Below are 19,372 nucleotides of genomic sequence, written 5' to 3'. Positions count from 1 at the left end.
CCACACACCTCTGTTACATTTTTCCAACAGTTTTTGCTGCTTATTAACTTCTGTTGTCAAAACAGCCTTTTCTTCTTTCACTTTATTCACCTAGAAAATAAAAAAGAACAAATTAAAAAATAAGACTATTTTAATTAGTGGTATAAGGCATATAACACATTACACAATGCAAGCAACATTTTGCTTTCAGTAATTTTGTTTCTTAGGTTTGGCTTGATGTTAGGGTTTTCTGTGTTATAGCAAGAATTTTCACCCTAATCTAGAGATCTCTATCACAGACAGCATTAAGAGGTTATGAACCAATCCTCCACGCAGCGCTCCCGTGGCCCATTTTCACAGCATGCACCAGACACAGCTACAAATGTAAAATCTTTTGAACTTTTCAGGATGAGGCACCATAGCACCTGGTTAAAAAGTTACTAGCTTGCCCTTGACTGCTTGCCTTTAATATAGACAGGCTGCTGGATTTTTTGTTGCATTTGTGTTTTGTTTTTTTCCCTTCCCGGGGCTCTGTTCATTGTTCAGGAGCTGTCAGCTGTCTCTTTCTGAATGCAAGTGTTGCACAGACAGGAAGAACCACTAAGTCCTGATTTGCATCAGTACGTGGCTTATCCAGTTTTCAAGAAGGAATGAAACTGCTGGCTCAAAAAGCCAATTTGCTGGTCTAATTGCCATGACAGGACACTGCCAATGGCTAAACTCAAGGATATGCTCAATGAAGTAGCAACAGTGATTAAACCGGGAGTTCTCCAAAAATATTTCTTGCATTTGGATAGATTTAAGGGGAAAAAAATTGTACTGCAGGCTAATGGGTGAGAGGATGTCAGGAAGGGGAGATAATGAAAAAATGGGCATTAGAACAGATTATGAAGAATCATCTGCCAGCAACAGCAGCAGATTGGGCTCTGACATAGAAGGCCCCTTCTAGATGTGTGCCCTAAGTGGTACCTCACATGGGCAGGCTGGCAGGACTTTCGATTAGATAGTATTCAATTAACTTCACAACTGAGTGTTTTTAGCAAAATTAGATACAAAAAGTACCAACTACACGCTAACGTGGTCTCGCCTTCCATGGTACAATACATACTTCTTCAATTACTTCTACAAGTTTGCACCTCAGGTTTTCCAGTTCAATGGCTAAGGTCTTCTTTTCCTCATGAACAGATATGATTTGATCTCGCAGCTCTGCAGTTTGAGGAAGGAAATGAAAAATATATTTTTATTTTATTCTTGGAAGAAAACAACAAAAGAAACGTCAGAGCAGTGCAAGTACAAAACAACTGTATGCAAAGCATCAGATGCATTCAAGGTGCATCCTCAATAATTTAGGAACTTTGCAGAAGTGTCAAGTAACAGATCTATCATTGGGCTCCAGTTTCAGATTTACTCTGTTGGGTAATGTGCCTTGTTCAGCACTGCCATCTTCATTTGCATTCTGAATGATTCATTTCATGCTATAATGGGGCCAATCCTGTCACCACGGAGTGTCCTCAGCCCTACTCAGGAGACTGTCACATCACAGAGACTCTGGTAGTCAGGTAGCAGAAAGCAATTTTTAATAGGCGTCCTTTAAAACAAAATAATGTACTTCAGTTCTTTTGGGATCATGAGTTCTCGTCACAAGGGAAATAAACAAAACAACAGGCAGTTAATACTTGGGAGGTTTCCACTGAAGAAATTGTCCTGAACAGCTGCCAATTTTTAGTCTTTGTAACATGTGAACAGAGTCGGAATATAACCTTTACTGATGGAAGAGCTAATGCTTGTAATTTTCCCCTCAGAATTTTTGTTCCTTAATTATCAAAATATGAAATAAATTAAATTCACAATGCAATAAACCATTTGATTATAATCACTTCTTAACAGGAGATCAGTTTGCATACATAATATATCGAGGTTTAGGTTAACAGAAAAACACCACAAAATATAAATTTATTGATATATATTAGCTTTCAGTAAGTGCTCTCATTCCCCACCTGCTTCCAGTATTTCATAGCACTGCTGTTCTTTGAATACCAGCCACCAGTTAAGAAAATTGTTGCTAATCAATTGCAGATGATGACAACAAACTGGATGTCATTTTGTTTGGTTTCAGATCTCCAAAATGTCAATTCCTCCTCCCCTCTTCCCAGCTCAGGAGCTTCAGATTTATTTTCCTCTCAATTAATGGCACAAACATTGTAAAGGAAAGAAAAATTCTTGTTTTCCCAGAAGATTCTTGAACCAAACCATTTCATGGATGTGTGCTTTCCAGTGAAATTAATGGGAAAAAAGATTCCGAAATTTATGGTAACTAGGTTAACTCAGGTGCTACAGTACATATATCAAACTCAACATAGAAAGAAGGAAGCATATCCACACCAACTTGGGCAACACCTGAGAGCATCAAGGGGAGATTGAAAATGCCTCTTTCATCACACGTGATCTTACACTTCGCAGGTAATCCAAGATGCTACCAGATTTTTCCCCTCAAGACTAACACCATGCAGTTTGGCTTAGTCGGGGCGCAGAGCCTTATTATTGTTTTTTGGTACATGTTGTCAGATCACTCTGCTACCATACACACACCCACTTCTCTCCAGGCACAGGAACAGAATATTTTTTCCTCTAGCAAATGGGATGCCAATGCTTTTAAAATACTCAGCACTTGTAGAAATAAGACCAGTAACATTTAATAAAAGTGCCAGAGAAAGGAGCAGAAGTCAAGATTTCTAAATCCTTTACAACTCCTGCCACACTTTGTTCTCTAATGAATTCTTCAGCAAGGCACAGACCATATACAGCAGAGCATTTCTTCAAATATTTTTCTCATTTGGCCCTGCTACTCTTCCTAACAACATTGTCCTTTGACCTCCAGACAGAATCTCTGCCCCTTCTAACAGTATCCTTGACGTCTTTCTCCATTAAAAGACAGGATGAACTCCAGAATCTTATTTGAGATTCAGAGGGGTTGCATGATGTGGATCACACCATTCTCTGCCTCCTTTCCTACATGTGTAGTACATGTGAAAGGGTATACGACATCTTATTTCTTGGGTGTTTTGTGGGGTTTACTGTTTTAGTTTTTAAAAAATTTTTAAAATACTAGGGTTTTTTTTTGTTTTGTTTTTCTTTTTTTTTTCTTTTTTTTTTTCCATTGATAATTTGTACTGTTTCACTGAGGCTACAACATTCAAACAGATAACAATTAACAAGGTCAGGCTGAGTTCAAGACAGTTGTACTTGCACAGTGTTCACTACTGTAACTTATCAAAAAAAAAAAGAATTTTTGCTTGTTTAAGTGAACCATTTAATCTCTCTCTGTATCAAAATGAAGAATGTGGGAATTCCCCTTTTCTGGACACTGGGATATAGCAAAATATATACAAAATCACAGTAACTTCACCATGGGGTTAGACTAGAAAGATAGGCAAATTTTCTATCAACAAAAAGCCTATCAAAAAGAAACCAGAAATTTCTGCATATTGCACAGACTTATAGCAGTGTACTTCCATGTTCCCAAGCTTTGCTGTTTTCCCTGGTACAACAGTCCCTTTTTAATTTGCTTGTTTGGCAGGAACTCTGGAATATGAACAAAATTTGTGTATACAAAGGGACACAATGGCAGTATCAATGGAGAGTCCTGCTTTACAGTCTTTGAACTAGTGACACTGCAATTGAAGTAAATACCAAGGTGACCTTGTCCTTCAGCTTACCTTTCAGTTCGTTAAGGACCTAAAGAAACGTTTCTTTTACCAACCCAGTAACGTTGAGCTCTCTTGGATGTGTAGATCCCATTTTCCTGTAACTTACTTACCAGGACATATATCCATCATATACCTTACGCACTATCACTCCAGGCCTACCATGTCCTTACAGCCCTCCCTGTGATGTCCACTCTGAGAAGCCTGACACAGAGCCAGATGTATCTCTAGTCCCAGGGCAATGCAGCCATCCTTCAGAGCACTCTTTCTCTGGTGTTGTAGGCTCAGCAACAACACTTACCTTTTATTTGCTGTTGACAATGCACAGAATTGCATGATCCAGAGTTGGCTTCTGTGTCTGGGGCTGGATCTTCCTCATCAATGTTAATCTCTTCAGTGATAATTTCTGGGCCCAGTTTTGCCATATAAAGCATGCTAATTCTTTTCAAGGTCTTGTTTTCTTTGTTCAGCTGAAAGTTCAGAAGTGCAAACAGTAAGAAGCTAGTTAGTCTATCTTTATGCTGCTGTGCAAGGAGAAAAACAGCTTTTTTCACCCTTATTTGAAAGTGCTAGCAAACAAAGAGCAAGACAAAGTGACATTATCTTAAATGTTCCATTCAACATTAAAATGGTCTAAAGATGGGAAAGTTCCCCTCTTTCTCCTCTGAAAAGGTTTGAATTCAACATGATACTTCAACTATGCCCTTCTTCCATCAGGGACGACATATTCCTCTCTGGTACTTTTGACTATTAAGTACCCTGTGTAGATTTAAATCAAATCAACTATCAAGTTTATTTAATGCTGTGCTGCCTTTTTGATAGCTGCTTCAGCTCCAAACCCTTCAGCGTGTACCAGTATCAACAAGAGCACTGACTGAATGACCTGAACTGGACTGTGCTCCTGAAAGCTTGTCTGATTTTGCCAGCTGTATCAATTGCTCACAGAAAAACAGTTATTTTGCTTATGAACTACAACTAATACACACCACAATTACACTTCCAATGTGGACAAAATTACTGTAAAATTATTTCAGATTATTTTCTGTTCTCAGGAGTTACCACCGTAAAGTCAAGATATGTAAAATGAAAGCTATACCACACACCAATTCCTTCTGTGTCAGACCACAAGCCAGAAACCACTCCAGGGTGGATGCTGAAACACATGCCTGGTTGGTGGTTGATACAGAAGAGGTTTTACAATGCCACTCCATCTGGACCAAAGTGCCAGGAAAATCTGAACAATGGGGATTGCTGCAAACGTTCACTCTCTAAATTTCTTTTGCTACTCTGCATCTAGACATCCCACATCTCAGCAGGCTCAGCATAATCTCAGGAGTGGCGAGGTGGATGTTGGGGTGTCTGCCCACCCACCAGCCAAGCATTATCTGCATTCAGCTCTGAGAATGAGGTTCAATTTTCCACTAATGACATACAACACATCCAGGTCAACGTGTACTTCAGAAGTCCAACTTTTGCATTGAAATAAAACACGTACTGAACAGTTAGGCTTACCCTGAACTCTTGCCTGAGCAATCATCTTTGATTCTTTCCTCAGCCCCCTAACTACAGGAGGTTCACTCAAGAACTTCACCTCATTCCCAAAGAACAAAACCGAGCAAGTGGGCAGGGTGGTGTGGGGAACCTCACATGGTTTATGGCAACAAACAAATCCACTTTGGTGAAGCATCCCTAGGGGATAAAGCTAGTCTTGGAACTGCCCCTGGACATCCATTACAGCAAAAGTGCAGAGAAGAAGAAAAGTTACATAAATACATTCATTTTCTTACTTAGATGCTGATTGTCTATCTTACGAATTCTAATATAGTGTCATTATGCAAACAATTAAGTAAATACCTCCAGAAAGTACATTGCTAATGCATCTAAATTAAAGTGATTTCTTGCTGGTGTGATTTTTACCATATCTAAAGATGTACTTTGGGCAGGGGATGGGGAGTGGGGGGAGGGAGAAGGCAGTCAGCATTGCTAATGAAATTTGGTTCAAAATTGCTGTAATCCATTTTCTGATGAAGTGGCTCAGATGCATTTTACACAACCAAAAATATATAACACAGAGATAAAAACATTCTTTAATAATAATGCACTTCTGATGAGATGGAATATAGAAAATTACACACTTGCTAAATTCATCAGACTAGACGCAATCAACAGAGCAGCGGAGGTCACCTTTCCCCTGCCCTTGCTTTGCTTTCATAAACAATCACCTGAAATGTAATGCAGTGGTTGACTTTTTCCATTTGATTTAGACACTGAAATGCTCATTATTGTTTTATATCTCACACAGGACAGTTCTAAAACTTGTTTTCCATTTAACCTAAATGCATATAAAAACTAGACATCAACAAGATGGTCCATGACTTACTGCTTCAAAATAGAAACTAAATTTAAATGGGTGTTTTTCCCCCCCCAAGGGCAGGAACTGTATTTTGCATCTCCCATATGGCTTACAGTTTTTGCCACTTCAAAACAACTTCACAGATCTACAAGATTATGCAAAAACATACATGAGACATGCACACAATATCAAGTTTTAACAACAAAAAAAGGAAATCAGATGAAACGGAATCACCATAGTTCTCACCTTAGAAGCCAAAGCCTCAGCACTTTCACGGCACGTCTTCTCAATTTCAAGATGATTCTGAATACAGTTTACTTCCTCAATAACCATGTGAGAAACTAGGAGGAGAATTTAAACATTAGTCAGTGTTTTCCTGCATTTGACACATGCATCCCATGATCAGAACTATTACATCTTTTTCTGTTAACCTTCTATGTAAAAAAATCAAACATTGTGAAGTACGTACTTAGAACATCTGCACAGTTACAAATTGCTTTGAACACTTCGTATTTGGATGATTGCTTTAAGCAACTCTCTGAAACCATGCCTGCAACCTTAAGAGAGGGAACTGGAGAACTGAAGAAAAACTTAAGGAAAGAGAAGGCCAGCAGAAGCCTCCCTGACCATCTTCATTTCTATCATTAACAATTGAAAAATTGTAGTCCTAAACTGGGAAGTCCTAAGCTGTAGTTCTAAGTGGAGTCATATCATTAGGATTGTTCCTTAAGATTGCCATAGCAATTTCTCCTGAACATTTGGCATGGATACAACTTTAAAAATACTGATGTTCTGATCTTCAGAAACAGCAAGATTAACCCAGTTGTTACAAAGATATTATTCTCACCTTCCAGTCCTCAGGTTTAAACAGTCAGTACTTTAAACATCACCACAGTTGCTGAACACAAGGTAGAAGAAAAGCTGCAGGATGGACACACAGCACAGACCTAGGGCTTACTAGGAAATAGAGAAAGGAGTGACCAAAGCCTCTATACTTGTGATGCCTCATACAGCATGTGCTCCAAAAAAAATAATGAAATGACTAGCTCAGCCCTGCTCCTTCCCCTCTTTCTGCCCTATCAGCTTTGAAGCTGGCTGTAGTAGCTGGGGTACACTCTGATGGATGCAATACTGATGGAAATTCAACACCACTCACACTGTATGACTTTTGACAAATTCAGATGACAACCCAAGTTCCATATTATTGGAGAGTTGTAGTGTCTCAATTGCTTATCTAAGGTCTCTTTGCACTTGAGTGTGCACTGAAGTGAGCATTGTGGTCTCACACCCTGCCTTCACCATCCTACAGGACTGGGACATCCTCCAGGATTAGGACACCACCACAGACACATTCAGCCCTCAGTGAGAGCAGGCCAAGAGCCAGCTGTCTGACTGCATCAGAAACACGAAGCTGTGCTCCCACACTAACTGCCCAGCTGGGAGAGCAAGAGAGAACCACAGTGGATACACATCACTGTCAACGATGTATAATAAACTTGACCATGAAGTTATAGAACAAAGCTTATTTAGTAATGTAGGAGAACGATGCAAGTTAGAGGAATTTTAAGTGCATTTTTGCTTGCAATTCTCCTCAACTTTCAGCAAGATGTAGGTGTTTAACTAGCGTTGAAAGCCTTCTAAGTGCAAAGCTTCAAGTTGTACAGGGGTTCTGAGGAAAAGCAGGAAACCAAATTTCCCATTTCGTAGGATAGCTGAACTCTAATTCTGCCAGGCACTTCACGGCAGGTTCCTTTCAGCCCAGTGTCAGAAATTGAGTGAGCAGAAAGGACCATTCGCAGCTTACTACCTTGGAGCAGGAACAAGGCTGGCAGAGCACAGTGGGAATAAGGAGGACTTTCTCTAGTGTTTCCTTCCATTTTCATGGAGATAAGGTCTAAAAACTAACGACTTCATACCACTGGATAGTACATACCTTCTGCCATCTTCTAAGACTTTTGCCTAAAAACTGAACAGAGATGCTTAAGCCCCCTGATGCCCAGCGATCACCTTAATGACTACAAAACGGGCATTTCAACTAGAAAAATGTAGGCTGTTGAGAAGGCTTATTTATGCGGCATTATTGATACTTAGCCAACATTAACTAACGTTATAGTTGATGACACAGGAAGCCAGCAATACATGGGAGTTTGCTGTCCAATTGGTACCTGCATGCAAGAAGTAAGCTCTATAATAGAGAAGCAGTTTTCATGGCGTTCCTTAAATTGTCTGATCCGAAGGCCTGGGGCTCAAAAACCAGAGCTTCTCTCAAGTGCTGCCTGCTAACTCCCCTTTAGAGCAGGAAAAATAGTATAGCAGGGAGAACTGGTCCACAAAGCATATTTGCAAAGTCTTCTAAGAGCAGAACCACCCCACCTTTCTTCTTTTCATTTTCTTGTCTTTTCATTTTTTTCTGGCTTTAGAGAAGTTACATGCTCCAAGCATGCCATACATGATGCTACATTTAATCTGGAAGAGGAGAAGCTTCAGGTAACACATACACATCCTCGTAGGTTCTCTTTTCCTTCCACCTAGTTCTAGGATTTGGAGCAATGAAATGCTTCAGTCGGGATGAGGGACCAGCGGAGACACAGCGCTGCTCCCATTTCACAGACGGGGATCGAACGCCCTCAAGCAAAGCCAGCTAAAGTTGGGAAACAAGGATCGGGCTCGCATGGTAGAACTAGAGATTACTCTTGGTTCATTTAAGCTTAATTAACCTGCAATTATGATTAACTCAGGGGAAAAAATTCTTTCAAAATTAAATACAAAAATATATTATTTCCTAAGTCTGTCCAAAGTTCTTATTATGTCAATATTAAAATTCATAAAGCAGCACTAAGTGGCCTGAAACATCTCTAACCTTGACAGTTTTTTTCAGGGGTAATAATAATCCGCAGCAAATGCAGGCCAACCAAAAACCACTTAACTAATTAGTAGTTGCAGTCACCGAGAAAACATGAATCAACACTGTTATTACAAGTGGCACATTTGAGTGGCATCTAATTATGACTTGATGAGCACGATACTTGCATTATCAACATTACTACTGCATCCCATCAGGGACTAAAAGCCGCTGATGGCATTGACTGCGAGAAACTCCCACTCAATGGTACTGCAGCACCCAACAATCTCCTTGGCAGGGGCACCCTCACTAAATGACATGTTAAGCGTAATTACTGGTAGACATTGTAAATAAACAGGATTGGAAGTGAAAATTGTACCAAGTGCATAAGACACAATCTGACACATTGGAAGTGGCAGCCTTAATTGAGAGTTTCTTTGACTGCTCAAGATCATTTCAACTGCATTTCTCGGAGGACAGTGATTATAACTGTGGAGACAGACGGCATAATGGTATCAGCACTGCTGACAGAGCAGTGAATTAAATTGTATCTGCTGTTGTGTGAAAGCCTTGATGAGAGGTACAGATCCTTAGTGGTCTTATCATTATAACACAATGGTCATGTTGTCATCAACCTTGCTGGCTCCAATTGAAAAGAAATGATTGTGTGTTGAAGCTTTCCCCCCCACCACCACCTTCTATCTCTTGTGCTCAATAGAACCAATTTTCAGAGAGCTATGAAATCACGCAATAGGGCCTAAAATGCAGCTGCTTGGCATACAAACGGGGCCCCATTAAACTGGAATCACACACAATATGTGTTTATGCCAGGAGAACAAATAGAAGCTGAGTACAGGCCAAGTTTATTCACAGACACAAAGCCGATGTAGCTCTTCATCAATATAATTGCCTTTTATATTGTCGTTCAAATAATGGGCTCTATTATTGCCTTAAAATCCTAATATTCCTGGCATTTTATCACTATGTTTACAAGGTATGTCCTTTAAAAGTGTGAAAGGAAGATAAAAGAAACCTATAAAATTTTACAACATCAAATATTACTTCAAATTTTAAGTCTTAACTACTTGACATTTTCTGCCACACTCTGGTATTCCTTGTATCATAACAAAAACAAAACAGGCTGCAATTTTTTCCAGAGGAATTAGACTTCTTAGAGAACATTCTTGCCTCACAGAATAGTTATCTAAGATCATTTAAGGCAGTAGATGATTCCTGTTGATCTTACACTATTTTCCATAATTGTATCATATGAACAATTATAAAATAGAAGTGAGCAAATTCCTCTATTAACGCACACAAAAGTGTAGACCATGTGATTTCCTTATCCTGCATTAACGTCATCCACATTTCTAATGCTTCATCGTGCAGTTCACCGTACTGGCAGAAACCAGACATAACAGACCACAATCCTATTGTAATTGTCTCTTCTAAGGAGCTATTCCACTAGAATACTTCCACTCCCATTAGATGTGCTTTGTTGCTTCCAGACACCGTACAGTTTCAATAGAACCATTACCATAAAAGTGTAAAACCGAATATTGACATTCTCGCAGCCCAGACAAGACAGAACTTGCCCGAAAAGTTATCAATGGACATCAGTGCAGCCTAAAAACCTTTAATGGTACATCTATGCTTAAAGTAATTTTTTTCTGTCTTCATGATAAAAAATATTATTATCAGCACCAGCAGTAGTTTTAGCAGTAGGGTCAAATCCTCCTCAATCCAGGCATATATTATTCCCAATGCCACTTGCAGAACCCTGGTGAGATAGGTACCTTTTGTACCACCGTGTTTTCACCGCTCTGCACCTTACAAATGGCTACCTGGGTCAAGCTGTAAGTGCTGTGACACCAGTCAGTCTGACGATGATCAAAGTCTTGCTGGATTAACTGCTTCAAACGAGGCTTTGAAGGAGAAACAGCAAGTGGACCTAGCTCCCAGCATTCTTAACACTGCTTTATAGTTTGCAGATCCATATTCATAAGTCTATAGAAACACACTTCCACTAACATATCAACTTACTTTTCTGGAACTCCTCCAATTTTTTGACAGCCTCATCTCGTTCTTGTTTGATTTTGTCACACTAGGAAAAGAGAAAACCGAAGTGAAACACTGATCCCAGTTATTTAATTAGCAGTCAGCCACAACATGTGAAAATCAACAAAGATCAGCTGCTGAACAATGATGTACTATCAAATGCATCATTTCTTCTTCCTTTCAGTCATATAGGATTGGTGGGAACTCTAAATGAAAAACTTGTTACTCAGAGTATTTCTCAACAAAAATGACAAGTTATACTTGATTTTAGGCTCCAATTCCAAGCTACTCTGGAAATATTTTAGAAAAGCCACATTTATGCCAGACTGGTATAAACAGTCATCCATGTACCACACAACAGGAAAAGCAACATTTTGCATGCCATGAATATGCTTTAAGCCTAGTTTCTTTAACACAAATAGATTTAGACAATACTATACATTTCCATACCTACCATATACAAAAAAATACCCCAGACCAATAACAGGGACATCCCTCTCAGTTTCAGAACACTGTGAGCAAAGAGTAATCCTTGAAAAGGGAAGGACACTTTTTCATACCTTGATAATTTCTCAGTTTTATTAATTTTCAGGTTAATGCTAACACTACATAGGGTTGCAGCCACTGATCTTATGACAAAAAGGTTTCTTCAAGGAACAAAACAGACATTAAATAGACTTTTCTAATAAAACCCCACTTATAAGCAAATGAAAGATTCCAGAGAAGTGAGTAAACTTCACAAGAGCCACAGTCAGTGATTAACCGCAGTGTGAAAGCCCCATGATCCAAGGGGAAGTATGACAGGCACATAACGTGTTTCACGCTCATGGTGCACCGGGCATTCTTCCTCACACGCGGCTGTGCATGTTCAAGATCATAAATTAACTTCTGGAAGAGATCTGTGTGGCTGAGCTCCTTACAGCACTACTCCTGCAATTACGAGGATTCAAATCACTGGAACAGACTTGGGAAAAAGAAGAAAGCTGAAATGATTTTGCTCGATTTTCACTTTTTCCACATGAGGACCCACTTTGAGCTGGCTGGGAAAGGAGCCTGCTGTTAAGTAACAAGAAGGGAGACAGCGCGATTCAATGGCAGCCAAATCCAAGAGAGCCCTTCTATCAGCCCCCAGGAACTTTGGATAAGGCCCAAAGAAGGATCGGGGGGAGGATGCCAGTGGTGTCACCACGGGAATAACCTCCACACCAGCACTGGAAGCTGCTGCTGATGGCTGTCTGGGAGCAGCAGGAGCTGCCCTCGACAAGCAAGCTCTCCTCTCGTGGCACTGGGGTGATGAGACGAGGGACGGCGGCTGAGCAGGAGGGAAGGGCTGTGAAACAAGGAAGAGGTGCAGAAGGAGCAAGCTGTGCTGCGCGAGGACTCGCTGTTTCATCGGACGCTGTGGGATGTTAATAAAGCAGTAGTTAAGGTTGTCTTGCATAGGAAAAGTGGGGAAGGGAAATCGTGCACGAATCTTGCTGCCCTCCCTCCCAGTTTCCTCAGCAGAAATGTGTCTTACCTTACTGGTGGAAGCACGGTCTAGGAACAGAAGGCAGTAAAAGCCCCAGAAAGGAAGTGTTTCTGACTGTTCCTGCAGAGCACAGCTGCACTGCAAAGGGGGAGCAGTGTGAGCCACTGCTGCTGCCTCTTCACATTTACAACAGAGACACTGTACCGCTCTGGCATACTTCACCCACGGACTTCTCTGTGCCCTGTAAGCTTACAGCCCGCTGCACATCAAGTGAGAAAGCGCTTTTAAAGCTCAGGCAGGAAAAGAAAAATAGCATTTTAAGGATTTAATCTGTTGCCTGTGGAAATCAGCAAGATACTTCCCTACTGACGGAAACCCCGATGGACAGGATGCCGTACGCTCCCTATCCCAGTAGCAGAAGAAACTCCTTTTGAAATCCTCCAGTAATGTGCTGTAAGGTGTAACAGCCTTCCCTGCGCAGAGAAAGGGGAAGTTAAATGACCTATTCCACTTCACCTTGAGTGCTATTTGCAGGGAGCTCCATTTGGACCACGACACGGCGACTGTTCTGCGGATAGCTACACGTTTCTCTGCACAATCAGGGTCTGCAGGTTTGGGGCTCTGCAGAGCAATTCCTGCTCCCAGTTGCAGCTTTCTGAATATTTTCCTTTTGCTGCTACCGTGCTTCGGAATGAAAGGGCAGGAAGAAAAAGAGAATGGGAGATTGTTGCCCTTGCTGAAATGATCAATGGAAAGCACTTTGCCTTTTGTTTTGCAATCAGACCTGTGCAAGCAGGGCCACTACGCAGTCCTGCAAAAACAAAAATTTGTTCACCTCCAATTTAGCTAAAAATTAGGAAAAGTTGAAATCATCTTTAACTACCTGTACTGTTTAAAACTTGAAAGTTATGCAAACTGTTCAGATAAAATAATTAAGATTCATAATAATGAACATTATCTCCCCTTAAAATAATTTGATCTTCCCTTTAAAACATGAAGTATTTACTGATACCAAATTTAAGTATGCTACCTGCTCTCAACAAAGCACAGGAGCTGTAAAAATTCACAGCCACCTCATGTCAAAAAAGCAGTTTGAGGCACATACGACAGAGCTGTTAATTAACCAGCAGATAACTCATCCTAAATGTTAGAAGAGCGGTGTTATACTCCTGTAAAATACACTGTTCACTTTTCACATTCAAGTGCATGAATTGTTGGAGAGAAACAGTTTTCAAGCATTTATCTCCTTGTCAGTAGTAACTGATAGCTCCAAACTCAAGAGTACCCTCAAATGGAAAAAAACAGTAGACTACTCCCAGACTGTCAGTCATTTGTTGTGGTTGTAATCTGTTGAGAGTTTTGGCTTCTCTGCAGAGCAAAATAAGCTTTCATATCATTTTACTTCCAATCTTTTTAATCTAATATTTATAGCATTGTTATCCCAATAAAAACCAAGGGTAAGAGACAACAGACATTTCTGAACTAGCTGCAGGAGTCAATGTTAATTTCTTGGTAATGAAAAGTCATCACATCTGTACTTTCAGAAACAAGTAACGGTTCACTTTCCAAAATTCATTTTGCAACTAATTCCTTATGATACTTCACCTTTAAAGAAACAATTTTGGGAGCTTTGCCAGCCCAGCTCCATTAGAGATTTTTGCCTTTAGGCACACAATATGAGGCAATGCTTTCAGCTCTAATGCAGAGAACTGACTGACATGTGACTACTTAGAAACAAATCATCTACACGTCAAGTAGGGGTGTTCACACCAAATACTGCCTGTACAGCGAGGCAATGGCAGTAAATGGACTCGGCGTGTACTCGGAGCAAGCACAATACTAAGAGAGCTCCATGCCAGCACGGGATCCTGATATCACACGACGATGTCGGGTAGTCAGTGAATGCAGCCACACAATGAATGACTGCAATGCAACTGGAAGGCTGCGGGTACAAGGTCTGCACACCCTCTCCCACCCACCTAGTGACCCTCTGCCACTGATTTCAAGGAGACAATTAGTGGGTTTCTTGTCTATTCTCATCTAACAGCCTTCTGTTTTGCCAGCTACTTTGTACATAAGGACCTACTGACTTCAGAAAAGGGCCTTCAAAGGGCAAAAACAAGGAGGAGACTGTTCAGCCCAGATATTAAAATGCAAGAAGTTCACATGGTAGCCATATCGTCAATTAAGCCATTGCTAAGCAACACAAGATACATTCTGTCCCTTTTACACAAATTGTAAAATTTATGCAGATTTAATGCTTGCTCTAAAATTATGAGTTTGGCACAGCGTGCAGAAGTATCCTATGACATTTGCTATGTTTCTTGAAAGAATGAGCATGTCATCAAGGCAGAATCCATTCTCTGTTCCCATTTGGTGACAAAACATATAATCCACTCTGTATGTGTGCTTTAACAGAGCAAACACCATGAATGATCTATCAGAGATACAGTATTACACCTACTGTTTGGGAAAGCTGTCTTGCTTTTTTTTTTCTCCTACTGGCAGAATGACAAAACACTGTCAAAACCAGTGTTCAGAGTCATTTCTGTCTGATTAGCAAGTAGTCAAATATTTATTCATGATCTGACTCTGAACACGTCAGAACTGCATATTAACTACACGTGTGTGCAACTGAGCACAGTTACCTATTTATTTCTTTTTGTGAACTATTACACTTGCTTAGTAGGTTGCTTCAGTTCAAAGGGTGACCTAAGAGAAGTAATCTGCCGGTGTCATTTTTACTCCATTTTTTTTTAAGTACTTAAAAATACTAATAAAAAAATGTCCAGGCCAATTTTGTCAAAGACCCCACCAGAGCTCTCCAAATCAGCAATTTAAAAAAAGGGAATGAGGAAGAGACACTGTGTGGATCAAGATCTGATTTTTTGCTCCTGAATTTTCAATGTTAGTAGCATCCTCCTAAGTGGTAGCGTTTTAAGCAAAGTAGCATATGTAAAAATCAATTTACTTTCCAATTTTGAAAAAAAAAAATAAAAATAAAAATAAAAATAAAAAGCACGGAGTTTCAAGAATTTTCAAAAATTAAAATTACATGGGATTTTAAGTTAGCTGCCTACAAGGCGCTTAGTTCCTTGTTTCTATTATAAAGTAGGATCATTGTTCCATTCATTAAAGTGACATAGCTCAGCTTACAGAGCCATACAGGTATCTTGGTGAGTTAGAAAAAATTCCACTGAGTGTGTCAAAAGCATATACACACAGACTGTTACCTAACTCCGTGGTACTTTCCACTAACCACCTGCAAATCTTTTTAAAAAATTATCTTACCTTCCTTCTATCAATGCAATTGTGTCCATAATGGATACAGAGGGAGTTTACACTCATACTGACAATGGCAGAAATTGTACTGGAATTTACTCACAACTTATAAGATCCACAGACAGAGGTAGCCTGTGCTATAATTCCTCCAGATCAGGTTTAATCCTACAAAGCATAAACTAAGATATAAAGTTACAGAGGTGTTAATGAGCTTTCAGGATTACCCAGCCCTCCGATAGTTTCTGCCAGTATTAGCACTGAGAGTAAACATAACCATGAACTCTGTATCAGTAGATTCTTTTCATGCAGAAGAAATGCACTCAGGGCCTCCCACTTAACCACTTGAGTCCAAGCACTTAAACCATTAAGCAGAGCTGCTTACATAAGCTCACCAACCTGCAGGATGGAGGTTCTCACTCCCCCCATCTTCCAGTTGGGCAAATGAGTTCAGCACGTGCTCGGTGCTGGAGGATGCCCAACTGTTGTGCAAGTATTTTGAAAAACGTCATACCAGGTTTTCAAAGAAACCCACAGGAGTGACTACAGAGGAGCAGTTATCACAAGGAAATCTTGGGAAAAAGAGGAGCGAGGAAGAAGTAAAAGCAGGATGTAAGTAGTAAGCTCAGAACATTTCATCTTTATTTCGGCAGCAAAATTTTTCATTTCAATTGCCTCTGAAAAAAAAAATTGTAAATAAAAATGAAGTTTAAAGAAACCTTCCTCAACAACCCCTGCCCTTTCCCCAATATAAAGAAAGCTTTGTTGAAGAAACACCGGTGCTAAGAGGAGTAAGTTTCAGGGCAAAGCTGGAGAGCTCCTTCTCCATGCAGAAAACAGTCAAACTGTGGAACTCCTCACACGGGATGGAAGTCAAGCCACCAACGCAGGCTCGAGGGGAGACTGTATAAACTCAAGAGAGAGAGCACTGCTGAGGGCAGAACACACAGAGAACACAGACAGCTCAACAAGTCCCTGTGCTACAAATGATTTGGAGGCCGGGAGAGCACTCTGGGGAGGTCTTTTACATGATCTTACAGCCCTTACAGATGGGCTCCTGGTCTGCCTCGGTTTTATCCTCCTTTTCTCCTGAGCACTAGGAAGTTAACTGCCACAGTTTTCCAGGTAGTGAACATAGAGGACAAGTTTCCTGGGATATCTGAGGGTCTGGTACAGGACAGCAGAATGGGAATGCAGCGACAAGCACAGCAGAAGGGACAAGAAAGTCAGTAGGTAAGAGGGAGTGAAGCAGAATATGCTGAGCTTGGTGGATGTAGGCATAATGATTGCTGAAATGTGAAGATAAGCTTCAAGTTTTCTTTAATAATGAGAAAGTAGTTATAGGACAAGGTTACAGCCTTGAATTGCAACATCTAGAAAAAGCAGGCTAAAACTGACCCCTTCAGAAATGACTTGACAAAAAACCAAAGCTAAACCTACATGTCCTGGCACCTAATACAGATTTGAAAATTAGCATACAGCTTCCATCTTCAGCTCACTGATACTGGAGGAAGGGGAGATTTCTGTTTACAGCACAGAGGAGCAGTGCTGCCGCTGCCCTCCTCACTACCTAGAACTAATAAGGGACTTTCACTGGCCACAGTTTCTTTTGGCAGGTTATCTGCTAAAACCCTTTTGCACATTGACAGTGGTTTACACAGCACAATGCTGCCATCAAGCCTCTCTCCACGTTCTCTCTTCTTGTTGGTTCCCTCACAGAAAAGAAGTGTCTTCAATGATCAAGAGTCCTGGGTGAGAAGTGACCTTGCCGAATGTGCTTAATTTCCCTACTAGGAAAGCAGCTTATCGGAATTGCAATAGACAACCCAGAAAGTGGACATTATTTTTGTACTACAGGACCTCCACACATTAAAAAATAAAGCCTGCAGTAACATATGAAGTTCAGCCCACACATTCAAAGTCTCTTTTCAAGTTAGCCAGGCGTACATATTTCACAAAAGGATATGTGATACACTGCAAAGCTGTTTGATGCTGCAGTACCGCTGTGCAGACTGAGATAAGACAAATTCCTCTCCTATTAAAAGGCATTTTGTGGAGAGAGAGGACTGAGTACCTCCAGCAATCATACTCCTACATTCTGAATTTTTAGAGGGGCTGAGCAAGGGCAGGGGTTGTTCTCTTCTGTTTTCAGCAAGTTCCAGTGTGCAAATCAAGTTGTTATGAAACAATGTATTGATATAAGGGAAACAAGTTGTCCCAAGAATATCTAAAGGCTTGAGTTGTTTCATGCTGACACTGTAACCACACACAAACCAGCTACAGCTGCAGTGATTTACATATACACAGTTACAGTAACTTTTCTGGAGTAGAACATCTAGAACAGCTGCTGGGAGTTACTTACATTATTGCCTAAAACAAGACGTACTGATGAGTGATGCTGTTGGAAATAACCAGCTGAGCTCACAGAAGCAGACGACAACCTCTCTTTGTTAATACAGTGTTCTGATATGTAGTATTTAAGTATTAAAGAAATAATCCTGAGATACAAACCTCCTCTTTCGTTTTCTTATTTTCTGCTCTAAGCTCTTCATATTCGCCAATAGCTATAAAAGAAAAATAAAGAAAAGGTTAACATTGCAGTCTCTCTTTTACTCAGATTAGCGATTTCATTCATTTTAAAGCTCTTCTGGCTATCTGCACACACTTCTTAAATAACATAGGTCATAAACTTCATTAACAGCCTATGGATGAACAGGATATCCTTTTAGAATTGAAGTAATTGGAAAGTGTCTGAAAAAGATGGTGGCTCCCAAAACAATCAATTTTTGATCAATGGAGAGTTAAACAATCTTATTGATTGAGTTCAGAAATTACAAGGTGAATGCACTGCCTTGCAGACACCAGTTTAAACCCGAACTGGCTCAGGTTACAGATCAATGCTAGAAAGCATGCTTGGTGCAGCGCTGTTATGCATACATACACCTGTGTGCCTCCAGAGTAGCTGGGCACCTTATACATTTTTCTTTTACACCCCACAACGGAGACATGAAAAGACTGCATGATTTACCCAAGATCACACAAGAACTCAGCTGCAGAGATCAGCAGGGAAGGGATCAGCCTCCAGGATGCTGGAGGTCCGTTGTTTCAAACCAGTAAATAGCATGCAGAGACAGTTATCAGCTACCAATTAAGCTTCCAGTTTAAAAAGGGCACACAAAAATATACAGTGAACCGCTCATTCTACTACCTTCATGCCTTATTTATGTATGCCTGCTATATACCTTCATTGCCACAGGTTCCTGATCCTATCGTTCCTTCAGCGTGTCCCATATGGACCATTTGGCCTTCAAGGCCACAGAGATTTTATTGTTACTGTAAAGAAGCCAAGCACCCTTCAAATTTTTTCTTGTATATACATGAAAGCTACACTACTACACCAGTGTTATTTTAAGCCATCTTAATTATAAATGGATAAAGGGTTGGAATAGATAGCTTCCAGCTGATAGAGATGTTAGATATTGAGAGATGTTTCTCTTAAACCTCACACCTCACCTTACATCTGAAGGCACAAACATGCAGAGTCTGGTGGATTAGCCATGTGAAAACCTGCTGATCCCTTCTAGCTTTAAATATCCAGACTTTGAAACAAGCAACTCTTAGAAATAAAGTTCTACTTTGTACTACCGTTCTCCTCTATCACCAGTGTTGAAATAAACTAATGTTTA

The 19,372-nt window shown here is 40.3% G+C and overlaps 1 protein-coding gene across 3 annotated transcripts in view; it reads right to left on the bottom strand.

Annotated features, from left to right (window-relative positions):
* SHTN1 (shootin 1) overlaps positions 1 to 19,372 on the bottom strand; it is a 59,754-nt gene that overhangs the window by 33,397 nt on the left and 6,985 nt on the right. For 2 of the 3 annotated variants that reach the window (XM_082764294.1, XM_082764295.1), the window contains exons 2-7: positions 18,198 to 18,250; positions 10,922 to 10,982; positions 6,283 to 6,377; positions 3,985 to 4,153; positions 1,088 to 1,185; positions 9 to 90 (exon numbers count right to left, since the gene is read on the bottom strand). In XM_082764294.1, the coding sequence (XP_082620420.1) occupies positions 9 to 90; positions 1,088 to 1,185; positions 3,985 to 4,153; positions 6,283 to 6,377; positions 10,922 to 10,982; positions 18,198 to 18,250 (558 nt within the window). Of the gene's footprint in view, positions 1 to 8; positions 91 to 1,087; positions 1,186 to 3,984; positions 4,154 to 6,282; positions 6,378 to 6,883; positions 7,011 to 10,921; positions 10,983 to 18,197; positions 18,251 to 19,372 lie in introns of those variants that run through there. The other variant, XM_082764296.1, reaches the window with a different exon arrangement.

Source organism: Aythya marila (assembly GCF_965140915.1).
Source record: "Aythya marila genome assembly, chromosome: 7".
Taxonomy (NCBI): domain Eukaryota; kingdom Metazoa; phylum Chordata; class Aves; order Anseriformes; family Anatidae; genus Aythya; species Aythya marila.
This window is presented reverse-complemented; position numbering and strand designations above follow the sequence as displayed.